The 12,674-nt window shown below is 55.9% G+C and overlaps 5 protein-coding genes across 5 annotated transcripts; 2 read left to right on the plus strand and 3 right to left on the minus strand.

Moving 5' to 3' along the window:
* Positions 1-108: 108 nt before the first annotated feature.
* K437DRAFT_78653 (uncharacterized protein) lies at positions 109-2,622 on the minus strand. The gene is made up of 5 exons (XM_013388826.1): positions 2,393-2,622; positions 2,202-2,319; positions 1,785-2,134; positions 556-1,715; positions 109-482 (listed from the first exon to the last, which is right to left on the minus strand). The coding sequence occupies exons 1-5, from the start codon at positions 2,516-2,518 to the stop codon at positions 386-388; spliced, it is 1,851 nt and encodes a 616-aa protein (XP_013244280.1). The 5' UTR covers positions 2,519-2,622; the 3' UTR covers positions 109-385.
* Positions 2,623-2,770: 148 nt separating this feature from the next.
* Positions 2,771-3,286, plus strand: K437DRAFT_255322 (uncharacterized protein). Its single transcript, XM_013388827.1, has 2 exons — positions 2,771-3,126; positions 3,221-3,286. The coding sequence occupies exons 1-2, from the start codon at positions 3,018-3,020 to the stop codon at positions 3,274-3,276; spliced, it is 165 nt and encodes a 54-aa protein (XP_013244281.1). The 5' UTR covers positions 2,771-3,017; the 3' UTR covers positions 3,277-3,286.
* A 463-nt stretch (positions 3,287-3,749) lies between these two features.
* K437DRAFT_222391 (uncharacterized protein) lies at positions 3,750-6,658 on the minus strand (the record flags this gene model as incomplete). The annotated part of the gene is made up of 2 exons (XM_013388828.1): positions 3,750-4,115; positions 4,196-6,658. 2 exons carry the CDS (start codon positions 6,656-6,658, stop codon positions 3,750-3,752), a joined length of 2,829 nt encoding a protein of 942 aa, XP_013244282.1.
* Positions 6,659-7,768: 1,110 nt separating this feature from the next.
* K437DRAFT_255325 (uncharacterized protein) lies at positions 7,769-8,281 on the plus strand. The gene has a single exon (XM_013388829.1). The coding sequence runs from the start codon at positions 8,003-8,005 to the stop codon at positions 8,219-8,221; it is 219 nt and encodes a 72-aa protein (XP_013244283.1). The 5' UTR covers positions 7,769-8,002; the 3' UTR covers positions 8,222-8,281.
* Positions 8,282-9,873: 1,592 nt separating this feature from the next.
* K437DRAFT_222292 (kinase-like protein) lies at positions 9,874-11,838 on the minus strand (the record flags this gene model as incomplete). The annotated part of the gene is made up of 5 exons (XM_013388830.1): positions 9,874-10,001; positions 10,093-10,337; positions 10,425-10,667; positions 10,732-10,991; positions 11,095-11,838. Coding segments are annotated over 5 exons (1,620 nt in total), but the record flags the coding sequence as incomplete, so codon positions are not given.
* Between the last annotated feature and the right edge of the window lie 836 nt (positions 11,839-12,674).

Below are 12,674 nucleotides of genomic sequence, written 5' to 3' on the forward strand. Positions count from 1 at the left end.
AGCTGACCATACTGAGCCGCCAAGTTTGGATCCATTTGCATTTGCTGAGGGCGCTGTTGTCCAGCCGGTCGCTGCATTGTCATCTGCAGGGCATTCTGCATCTGGCCAGCCGTTATTCCATTCGTCGAACCCATGCCAATGGGCACTAGCCCCTGCGGCATACCGGCGTGCTGTGCATTCAACTGCTGCAGTCCGCCTTGGCCCAGCGGAGGCTTCATGCCCACAGCTTGTTGCGCCTGCATTTGCTGTTGTGCGGCCAGGAATGGCAACTGCTGTTGCATCGGCATACTGCCCATAGGTGCAGGTCCGGCAGCCCCAACAGGGACGTTGTTCATCCTGGCTCCCATGCCAGGCATGATGCCAAGCATATTCATACCTAGCGCACTCATGTCCGGTGCGGCAGCTTGCATTTGAGCCGCCTGCGCTTGCGCCTGTGCTGCCTGTTGTAGCTGCATCTGCAGTTGATGCGGCTGCATTTGCATCTGGAGAGGAAGTCCTTGTAAGACCTGCTGCATCTGTTGCGGCAATGGTGCCAATTGGGATTGTTGTACTTGCTGCTGCTTCCCCTGAACTTGAGCCTTTATCTGTGATGGTGATTCGGCCAGCATATGCTGCGCATTGTTCCTCCCCGCTGAACCTTTTGCAGGCACCTTCTTGACGGCTGACTTTTTCTTACCTTTTGTCGCGCTGTCAGCTGGTGCGAGCGATGCGGCTTCTGAAACAGGCGTCGCGGGCACCTCGTCCGCACCACCGAGGCTTGTATCGGCAGGAGACGAAGCGGTAGCTGTTTTTGCGGCCCCTTTCTTCTTGACGGAGCACTTCTTCTTGCTTTTGGCCTTGCTCGCCTGCTCTGCTTCCTTTCGCTCTTTCTCGGCTTTCTCTGCGGCAGCGTTCTCGGCAGCAACTTTAGCAGCCTTCTCTTCTGCTGCCTTGGCTTTCTTGCTCATCTTCTTTGGCTTCGCTGCAGATGCAGGCTCTTCCGCTAGCGGCGAGCCAGCTGTTGTGGAAGCGTCAGTGTCTTGCTGCTGTTGCGGTTGCGACGATTTCTTCTTGGTCGTTTTCTTTCCTTTCGCAGCGGGTTTGCTACTGGCATCAGCAGCGGTAACAGCAACGCTGGTGGTGCTGTCATTAGCAGCTGCAGTTGATGTAGACCGTGCTGTGCTGTTGTTCGGAGCAACGACGGACCCCGCGCCTCCGGCGCCTCCTGCAATACCGACATTTGCGCCTCCGAAACCGATACCACCGGGCCTGGGTACTCCAGCTTTATCGTTTGCAGCCTTCGCCTCTCTAAAGTGCTCGATGAATCCAAGGCGAGAAAAAGTGGGTGCGAAGATACTGCTTGCAGTTGCGGTTAATCCTGGCACATTGCCGTCTTCGCCATTTGCACGCTGGGCCGCAATTGCGGATGCTGCGATGCCAGCCGAGCTGATGACACCAGGCAGAGGACGTGTGATCTCTGATTGTCCGGCCGTCCCTTTCTCCATGAGCCGCATAATTAAGTCTCTACGACGGCGCTTGAATGCCTGCTCCTCAGCTTCGACGCTGTTCATCAACCCACGTTTGACGCCGCGAGAATCTCGATCACGGTAAAAGGGCGGAGTCAAGTGAGCTGGCGGATTATATGCTATTGACGGAGCAGTTGCTGCCAGCATGATGTTTGCAATTTTGCTTGCATGAGGATCCGGCGTCAAGCATAATGGCGGAGAGGTGAGTGCCTACCAGAATACGGTTGTTTTTCAATCAGGTTCAAACCGATGCAAATGCTTTGAACAGAGCATGCTCACCAGCACCTTGGCCTCGACGCGTAGAGCTTCTTCATCGGTCCATACCGGTACGCCGCCAGGGCCCAATTCGGCATCGAGGTCTTTGATGTCTTGCCATACGGTCTCCCCGGTTGCATGCAAGACGACACGATAAATTTCGGGGCCGGTGCTGATAGACGAACCTCGAGCTTCCGCCTGTGCACGGCGTCTTGCAGAGCTGTTCCCATACAGCGGGTGCCGTGATCGGTCTAGCAATGACGAAGAGGCCGTTCCCAAAGAAAGTCGCTGTAAGGTACTAGATGGGAGAGGGTCGCTAGAGCTGCTGCCCAGACTTGGAGGTCTGTGGTCATGCACTTCGATGATGAGGCACCCTGCGAATGGGGGAACGGGTATCAGATTGGTCTCGTGAGAGGACGAGGAGGAGTGCTCGTTGCTGACCTTCGTAGAAAGCGACGTTAGACTGGACGAGAATATCGAGGAGGTCAACGGGCACCCTTTGCTGCCGTATGCAATCTAGAAATGCTCGCGCTGGGCTGTCAAAAGTAAAGATACCGGACTGATACAAAAGGATCAAGTTTTGATCAGCTTCGGTGTCAAAGAAATTTTCTTGACCAGGCTCTCCATCCTACCTGACGTTCGAAGCGAAAGTGCCCATTGTTGAGATGCATCACTAGACTGGGAGGATCCTTGCGGTGCCGCTTGAGAACCTGACGGTTCGTACGCTGCTGGTTGTAGATTGATGCAGACGTCGCCATCTTGGTCCACGCAAAGCACAGCCCGCCGTGGCGGCGAGCAGCGTCTCGTAAACGGAAGGTATTGCACAGTTGAAGCGGATGTGGTCTGCGCAATGTTGTGTCTTGTTGAGTTGATTTGATGGGAAAACGACTTGGGATCAACAAAACACCATCAGCGGCCAATTGGATTGTTACGGTGATAGGCAGTTTGGAGAGCGTTCCGAATCACGCCTCACCTGCCTCCGCTCCATTCCAGATTCATCTACCTAACAGCATTGAGATTCACACTGGCTCCATTACATCGTACAGGCTGCGTATCATATTCGCCACCAGACACTTATGGTCGGCCGTGAGATATGCTAGCCCGAGTCTAGCGAGGGCTGCGACTCCTATATCGTCGCCGGAGTCTATTGTATGCAAAGGAGCGAGAAAGTGTCGCAACCAGCAAGCGATCACATGTTACAGCTAGCAGAGCCATATTCAGAACGATGCCTTATCTCGAGTGCCATCGCGCCCTATCATGTCTTCCCGTCAGAAAATGAGCACCTCAAGCGAGGCAAAAATGGGAGTCATGGCCATCGTCACGACTCCCACGAGTGAGGAAGCCGAGAAACTTCCGAATCTGCTCTGTGAGTATGGATGTCAACACAGCGCTTTTGTAGCCTTGTCCTCGGATGCCGTTATAATCGTTCACGATCATTGTTTCCGACAAACTTACACCAGTGGAAAAGGACCTCGTCGCTTGCGCCCAGCTTGTGCCTCAAATCCGATCCCTATGAAACACATTTGTACCATGGTGCCGAGTTTCGATCGAACACTCGCTGACACATACGCAGCTACCGATGGAAGGGTAAGAGGTTTGCGATAACTTTGAGGTGTTCATGCTCTGCAAGGCTGTCGCACGCGTGATGACAAGCGTAACGGAGCTTGTCTACCGCGAGGATTCTTATGACGAACCAGAGGTGGTAGCATGGTCGATTGAAAGCAGCTGAAAGGGCTACGTTAACACGGTTCGTGGGTGCACTGGCCAGCTCGGGAACGCCAATGAAGGCTCGTTCGCGGGAGACGGAGTTGAATGAATGAGAGGTTGCTTTCAACATTCCTTCAAATACACTCTATCGCTACAGGTGAGGTTCAGATAGGGTCGGACGGAAATACCCGCCGATGTTCGGCTGTGATGATAGTAAGATGTGAATTAGGATTCGAGCTGTGCTCTTTGCTTGCTTGTAATGGGAATCGACGACCGTCTACTTCAATTGCTTTTGTGCTTCTTCACCGCAGAGTGTTGTAGTGGCTCCTCTTCGTCGTCGTGGGGCTCCGAGCGCTTCTTGCTGTTTCCTTTGCCGCTCGCTTTGTTCGGTGGGGCATCATCCTCGCTAAGGTCCGAGTCATCGGCGCCATTTGGCTTCGTGCTCGTAGAAGGAACTGCGGAAGCCTTTTCGCCGAGAGGCTCGTCGTCGCTGTCGAAATCCGCGTTCGTGCTGGCCTTGGCAGTTGCCTTCTTCTTGACCAAGATCGACTTGGGTTTGTCAGCCTCGTCCGGCGCACCCTCCTCGATCTGCTTTTTCTGTGCGCTGTTCATCGAGCGCATTTTGGATTCTGAATTCTCAACAAAGACCTGCGGGAAAGCGAGAGGAAGGGGGCGTTAGCGCAAGGTCAGACCATGGACTGTGCATATGCGAAAGACATAAAACACACCCAGTCAGGCGAAAGGTCCTTGTCGTCGTCATCACCGGTAGCAGCCCATTTGAACTTTTTCTGCATCGTCATCGGGAAGAATTGACCGATCGACATGATCTGCAGACCAAGCTCCATCTTCTCGCTGCCGACTGCCTGGTTCTTGCGCTGATCAGGCTTCTCGTCCTTCACCTCTTTCTTGGCCTTAGCTTTGGACTTCTTATCCGAACTGGCATCCGGATCCTCCTTCTTCGTCTTGCTGCCGCTCTTCTTCTTAGGAGCACCGGCCAAATCGATTAACCGCTGGTCCCACTTCTTCAGCCACGCCACCGTGATTCGTGGGTCAATGTAGTTCAGCTTAGACGTCCCCAACGCGACCTCTTTGGTGTTCTCTTTATTGATGCGCTCTGCCTCCTGCTTCTTGATCGCTTCGACCTTGCCGAGAATCTTCTTGGCGCAGCTGGCAACGTTGACGTTCTCCGCAAGCGACCGGCCTGACTTGCGCTCTTTCTCCAGCTCCTTCAAGCGCTCATCGAGCGCCTTGAGCTCGTCTCGCACCTGCTCTTTGCTCTTGAGGCTCTTGTTTACCACTTCTTCCTTGTCATCTTCATTTTTCGCCTTCTTCTTGCCCTTTGCTTTCTTGTCTACTCCTTCGTCCTTCTTGGCTTTTTTTAAACCCTCGAGGTACTCTTGCTCCTTCATCGCGCGCTCAAAACTGCTCTGGATGCGCGCCTTTTTGTCCGAGATCATCTTTTCCTCGTGCGCTTTGATCTCCTCAGGGTCCAGGTCGACGTCCTCCAAGATAGTCTTCCAGTGTTTTGCCCAGTCATGCTCCTTTGCCGGGTATTGTTTTTTCAAGTCGGCCGGCTTCCCAGCGTTTTTCAGCTTTTGCAGCTCTTTGAACCGCTCGTAGCGAAGCGCAAAAATCTTCTCTTCGGTCCGCTGCATGCTCTTCTCGTGTACGACGGCATTGACAGTCTTCTGATGGTTGCACAAGATGGCCACCTGCCTATTCGCTTCATTGTATGCTAATCGCAAGTTAGCAGGCGTCAGCGCGCGCTCGTCAGCCGTTATGCGGCTCGATAACCACTCCTCGGTCTTGTTGAGCAGAGCTTGGAACGTCGTCGATGCGTTGTAGGTACGGAACACCTTAGCCGACAGACCTTGCATGCCGCCATTATCGCGAGACTGCAGCCATCTGTTGATGTCGGACGGGTCGACAACCTCAAAGATCGGCTCTGTGCCCTTCTTAAGTTGGATCTTTCCCGACTTCTTGTCCTTGGCGTGACTGCGGCCGAACATCTTGAAGTTCTTAAAGACCTGCTCGGGACAGATGAGTTCGTCTTCAAACTTCATGCTGTCCTTACCGAGGAAACTCAGCTTGACGATGTTTGGCTCGATCAACGTGCAGTGCTCCGAGAGGAGGGAGCAAGCGCCGTATGTGTCCGCCTCGTCTTCCTTCTTCTCATTACCGACACGCAAAGAGTAGACATCGATGAGCCAGATGACTGTGGCGACTTGTCGCTCCTTACGCGACTTCGAGCTGAGAGCATTAGTGTAATTCTTCCTCAGTTTGGCTACTGTCTTGTCCAATCGCCGAGCTTTCTCGTACTTTTCTCGGTCAGCGTTTGTCTTGAAGTTGCTGGTGGGGTCGAGGAACATGTACTTGTGTTGAGCATTAATGTTCTCCTGCCAAAATGCGAGCCACGTGGTGTTCTTGTCTTCGACAACAGCCTTCCACTTATGCCCCTTGGGCGGTGGAGGGGGCGGGTGATTTGGATCATTGAGTGTGTGGTTGATCGTGATCTGCTCCGGCATGACCCGAGTCTTAATACGGCCCGTCTTTGGGTGTTCGCCACGGCCGAGGAAGAGCGCCGGCGGCTCGACCATCACGTTCCCTACCTTCTGCTCGATGCCATCGACAATGCACGTCTTCATTTCTGCCTCCGCCTTCTTCCTCTCCTCCACTTCCTTCTTGCGCGCACTCGGCGCTAAAGCTTTCTTGCGTTCTGCTTCCGCGTCTTTCAAGCTTTTCCAGTATTCGTACATCGGCCTGAAGTCGAGCTTCTCGAATTTCTCGAGCTTCGGCGCGCTCATGTCCATCGGAGGGTAGTTGGCAAGAAGTTTCTTGAAGTCGCTAAAGAAGTTATTGTTGAAGATAGGGTTGCGCGCGTGCTGCGTCTCGAGCTTGACTGCGTAGAACATGGCCGCCTCTTCGCTCTCCGGCGGGAGTGCAACAGGAGTCCCATCGTATACGAGCTTGATGTGCGACGGGAGCGGCTCGTACTCAGGCGGGAAGCAAGGCCCGTTGTGGTAAAGCGTTTCCCACTTCTTCGCGCCGCGGCCAGGGGTGTAGGTTGGCTTCTTTGCCTTTACCTTCTTCCCAACTTCTCCGTCCTCGTCTTCGTCATCGCCCTCTTCCTCACTGTCTTCCTCATCGTCGCCCTCCTCATTTTGGTCCTCGGTCTTGGTAACAATTGCCATGCTGCTGGACGCTTGGTGGACAAGCGGCTCTTCATCCTCGCTCAAGTCGGAGTTATTCTCGCTTTTCGCGCCGTGTCCATTCGTGTAGGAGCCGTTGGCAACCGCCTTGCGTGTGATTGCAGTCAGCAGTGCTTCGCCGTCATCGTCTGTTTCCATGCTCTCGCCGGTTAGAGGACTGTCCTCGCTTTTGATGCGCTTACCCTGCAGTGTTTGCCACACACGGGGGTCAGTCATTTCATATCGCCCTTCGGAGCTCAGTAAAAATAACGCACCAGCGGCATCTCATCTTCGCTGTCGTCCTCATGGATGACCTTCTTCCGAATACCGGCCGCCATCGTGTGAACTGGGCGTCAAAAATCGTTACTGCAGGCACTCTGGTTTGGGCGACACTGGCACAGCTAAGTGCATTTAGATCTATACCTTGCAGGATCTGATGGTCTCTTCAGCGAAGGCGCCTGAAGCATGCAAAGGCAACAATATCGACACCTGAAAAGCGGTTTGCTATACAGGAACACCTCCAGACCGCAAACGGTGTGGGTGTAGGCGACCTTGCGATGCGTTGTTACAGACGAGGGCCGCCAAAGATGGAGGATTCGGCGCGTCACGAGCGCCTGTCAAAAGCTTTGATTAATATGACGTGTGAGCTGTTTTTTTTTCGCGACAGATGTATGCGTCTCTCGGAGAGTTCATGCGACAGGTTGGCCCGGCTTAAGTGGCGTGTCCCGCAAATTAGCTTGCAAGGCCGGGCGCGTTGAGACAAGAGAAGCACAATTTGCTACTGTATAGTACTTCTAGGACGACGGCAATGCTTGGAGAGGTCGTTGTGATCGGCTGGAAGGAGGCTACTGGATTAGGATGAGGGACAAGTGAGCTGGATGTTTACATGGAATGTAATATCCGCTCAGAATTTTATCAAGTTTCCGTGAATGCGGCACAAGTCACCCGAATCGAGTGCGGCGGAAGCAGCACAGATTTACAAGTGGCTTTTGACGTTCGAGGAGTGTGTAAAAACCGACGCTATCGCTGCACCTTGGGAGACGACCTTGATACGACCATCCTCCAGCTTTGGCAGCTCATCAAAGCCTCTCCTCAACGTCGACTTGACGCAACGGCGGGGCTGGCAGAACATGAGAACTTGCTGATTTGGAAGGAGAACGCTCGAACCCAAGGTGGGTCTCTTTGCCAGGAATTCTGCTGCGCGCTTGCACTATAACTGACACCGTTTCTGAACGCACCCCACCCTCCTTTCCCAATGGCTGCTTGCCCAACCCTTTCGTGACCCGATCCTCCCTTAAAAATTTGATCTGGCTATCCGGTTACCAGCCCTCCTCCAACCAAATCATCATGTCACAGCTTTACCGTGACCCATGGGCGCGCTCTGAAGCCTGGCGCAAGCACCCTGTCTTCTCCAACCGCTTCCTCTTCCGCTCCTTCCTCCCCGGCTTCGGGCTCGGCACTGCCGCTTTTGCGCTGTACTATGCCATCGACACCATCACGCACCCGACCAACGTGGAGAAGATCAAGGAACAGTCACACAAGCCGATGGAGTCCAAGATTGAATGAGAACATCAAGCTCGCGCGAGAGGGTGCCGTCTCTTGAAGAAGCATTTCATCATTTATCACAGCACTTGTGCAGGAGCATCAATGCCGTAAATGAAGCGTCTGTATAAGCGTCGAAGCAAATAAGCAACTGAAAACAAGCCGCCAAGCGAGACCTAAGGCGCCACATCGAGAGTGAACTCGGGCGTGATGACGACTGGATGCAATAAGAACTCACTTGCTTTGCATTTCTACTGTTACAATGTCTCGCATCTACATCACGCGCCTGCTAAGGCTGCTTCCAAGCGAACAGGGGCATAAGATGAATAGCTTTTCACCGCTTAGTACCGCCCTTGATGCGCATGATACGTCGGCAAATGACCTCCGCCGGTGCTCTGCCGCCTCTCCATAGCCGCGTACTGATCTTCCGATGAGCCGATGCAGGCTGGTGGGCCGGTGTGCTGTTGCGAGTGGTGAAGTCGCTGCTGTTGATGCTGTTGCTGCTGCTGTTGCTGTTGCTGTTGCTGCTGCTGCGCTTTGAGACCTTGCATGAGCGCGTGATTCGCATCGTACGCGTCATAGCTGCCCGCCACGCCCCCTATGTCAGGACTGTTGTACAGACCAATGCCCCCACCGCCGCTGCCAGCAGAATGCGGCTGCTGCGCGTAACGCAAACCGACCTGGTAGGTATTCAGCGGCGGCGCGACGCTCGCATCGGCCGCAGAGTCAAGCGAGGTTATGCCGCCTGGTACACCGCCTGTTCCGCCCACGTTGCTACCGTCGTGTCCACTGCTGGAAGAGCGTATTCGTCGATCATGGCCATCGACGACGACGGAGAAGCCGCTTGAGCCACCTGCTGTGGGGTTGCCGGCGCCGGACGAGTGCATCGTATATGGTAAGCGGGCCGCTGAAGTATAGTGCGAGGGGGACCTCGCAGATGGAGGTTGCGTTGGCCATCCTGGGTCGTAGCCTTTACTGTTGCTGGTGTTGTTGTTCGCAATCAGCATGCCTGGTGTAAGGCCAGTGGGAATGCCATTGGTGTGCGTCGACCAGTCTTCCCGCTTCGTCACGGGCGTCATCGAAGTCCGCTGTCCACCTGCAGCAGCAGCGGCAACTGCAGCCGCAGATATCGCATTGGGGTCCATGTGTCCCATGGTGTCCGAGCGTTGGCGTACATAGCTGCCCGCATTTGGTGACCCCATAGTTGTAGAGCCAGCATAATGGTTGCTGGCCGCCGCTTGCTGCGCCAGCTGTTGCACTCGTATCGCATGGGATTGAGCTTGGGCTTGCGCTTGAGCCTGTGCATGAGCGTGCGCCCGCGCCTGAGCTTGCGCGTGTGCTTGTGCTTGCGCCTGAGCGTGTGCATCTTGCGCTGCAAACGCAGCGGAGGCAGCCGCGGCAGAGGCTGCATCCGCCACGTAGTTATCCGGGTCTTGCGGTAAGTTGCCCGACTGCCGCGCGGACGCGGTTTGCTGGTACGCATGTTGCTGCGCGGTTTGCTGGTTATATGGCCCTGGGTCCTGGTACGCCGCCCGGCCCGATGCGCGCGCTACAACCTGCTGGGCGAAGTTGCCGGACGAGAGGTGTGAGGACGATGCATTCGCATTCGGTGACGAGGGGATCTGGCTGCTGCCGCTGCGGATTCCCGTGCCCGCTCGCGGTGCCATGGCTGGCGGGACGAACGGTTTGGTGAACTTGTCCCCCGTGATGAAAGGATGCAGCTTGGCTTGTTGTGGCGTCCAGCGCTCGAGAGGGTCCATGTTAAGCAGGCCAGAGACAAAGTCGATGAAGGAGGTGCGATTCGCTGCCTCTGAAAGCATGTATGTGGAGAGAGAGTCAGCAGAAGATGCGGATGAATGCGTATGCCTGTATCTAATAGCAGGCGGGGAACGCACCTTTGGCCGGATCCGGGTGTTTGCCCGCTTTCCGCGATCCGGGGTATGTTCTGATGATATCAGGAAGGGTGGTCGCCTGAAAGTATTTCTTGCTCGGTTGCTCCGGCTCATGCTGGTTAGGGTGTTCGCGGATCCATTGATCGAGAGATTTGACGCGGTAACACTTGCGCCCAAACTCATCCGAGTAGATGTTGAAGAACTCGGGCGTCTGCTTGCCCGCATCTAGCATGTACCTTGGCGGGTTTCTGTTTGCACGCGTACCGAAAAGACTGTCAGCTCAGGCGCGGCTCTCATGCAGTGTGCACAATGCACGCCGCCAAAGGTAGACGCACCCTAGCATCTCCACTATCCGCGTGATCTGGTTGAACTCGGATGTGCCAGGGAAGATCGGGAGGCCGAGGAAGAGTTCGGCGGCGATGCATCCCAGGGACCACATGTCGATTGCGGCATTGTAGGGCAGGCCTAGCAGGACCTCGGGTGAGCGATAGAAGCGCGACTGGATGTACGAGTAGACTGTTTGCTTCTCGTGACACGCCGATCCAAAGTCGACCAACTTGATGCTGGGCGTTTGGAGGCTGCACGCAAGTCAAGATTCGAAGTCAGTTCGATGTCACGTCCCAAAAGAAACGCATGGCTCACGTTTTGAGCAGGATGTTCTCTGGTTTGAGGTCGCAGTGGATGATGCGTGCGTCGTGCAGGATGGAAAGCGCATCAAGGAGCTGGGCGGTAAAGACGCGAACGAGGCTCGTGGAGAGGCCGCGAAAGGAGTTCTGCTTGATCAGCTCGTACAGATTCGACGACAGCAGCTCAAACACCAGGCAAAGGTGCTTGGCGTGGATGAACGTGTCGTGTAGCCGGAGGATGTGATGCTCGTCCTTAGGGTCCCAGTTGTTGTTGAGCTGTGTTAAAGGGAGAGGCACAGAAAGTCATCAGCTATTGTGTTTCTTCACTCCCTTACACATTGCAAGCAGCTGTGCAGCTGGCCGAAAGAAAGGAACGCACCATCTCGAGGATGGTGACCTCCATCCAGCTCTGCTGAAAGTATTCTGGCTTATTCTTGATGACCTTGACCGCGACGATCTCATGCGTGCGCATGTTCTGGCACTTGACGACCTGCCCGAACGTGCCTTTTCCGAGCGTGTCGAGGATAAGGTACTTGTTTCCCTCCTCAGTGCCGAGCCAGTCGTTGACGTACAGGATGTAGTCGCTCTCCGCATTATCGTGCCCGTCGTTATGCATTGGCTTGGGTGGCGACGTAAGCACCCTGCGCGGGTTGAACGAGAGCTCGTAGAAGAACGACGGGTTGACGAGGTGGTACGTGTGGTGCAGGTACGCCGTCAGCGCCTTAAGTGGACTGACGAACTCGCCCGCTGGATCTGCGCGCCGGCCCTTGCCGATCGAGGCCTTCTCGACGTCTGGACGCAGATCGCTCAGCTCGCGCACGCGTCGGAAGCCTTCCAGCTCCCGCGGTCGTCGAGGTGGCGGTGGCCCCGCGACGGCGCGCGCATGTGCTGCGTCCGAGGAGGCGTGATGCCCCCCTGCACCGCCACTTACACTTGCACCTCCGCTTTGCCCAGACGCAGACGCCGAGGCGGTATGTGGCCACCCTGCCGCTGCGCTGCCGGACGAAGAGAAAGGTAGACCGGAATATCCATGCGAAGACAGCCCACTCACACCTCCAGTTCCACTACCACTACCAGTAGCACCGCCCCTGCCAGACGAGTGCGCAAACGGAAGCGTTTCCATGCCACTCAGCCCCCCAAGCCCGGAACTACGAGGGGACGTGGCGGAGTACTGGTTGTGCAGAGGCAGCTCACCGGATGCCTCTCGCGCCACCGAGCTATTGCGGCTCAAGCCGGTGATCATGGAGGATGCGCCGCCTGTGTTCGAAGGGGAAGCGTGCCGCGAGCCCCTGCCGGCGCCCCCGCCCATTGGTTCGCCAAGGTCGAGGTAGGTGCTGCCGCCACCACCTACGCCTCCCGCACCTGCTGCACCGCTGCTGCCGCCACCGAGGAAAAGTTCGCTCAGGCGCGAGCCTTGTCCACTCTCGAATCCGGAGCCGGTCGTAATGGAGTGCGATGAATGCGAGGAGGGCGGACCAGCGTAGCTCATCGGCCGCTGATTTCGATGCTGCGAGCCATTAGAGTACGTGGCGGATGCGTAGGAAGAGCTGTACGGTCCTGTTGCCAGTCCATGTCCGGCGTAGGCTCCAGTATTGATGGTGGGTTGCAGCCCGCTGCCGCTCGCGGATACCCCTAGCCCTCCATCCGACGAGCGCGTGTAATCCCGCACGCCGTGCTGGTAGTGGTGGTTAGCGAATCCGGAACCAGGGCCCGAGCTAGGACCAGCAGCGGGAGAACCTGCTGCACCCGCGGAGGCGCTAGAAGGCGAGCCATACATCCTCTGGAGCTGCTGCTGCGGTGATGTACCGGGCGAGACGATGCTGGAAGCTGTGGACGTTGCGAGCCTCGAGGTCTGCACCTGCAGCGGGCTGTGGTGGGCCGAGTGGTGACTGTTGGACGTGCTAATCGAGTTGGACAGCGCAAGGCTGGCGTTGATGCCGCCAGGGCTTAGCGACGTTG

This window comes from Tilletiaria anomala (assembly GCF_000711695.1).
Source record: "Tilletiaria anomala UBC 951 chromosome Unknown K437scaffold_22, whole genome shotgun sequence".
NCBI lineage: Eukaryota > Fungi > Basidiomycota > Exobasidiomycetes > Georgefischeriales > Tilletiariaceae > Tilletiaria > Tilletiaria anomala.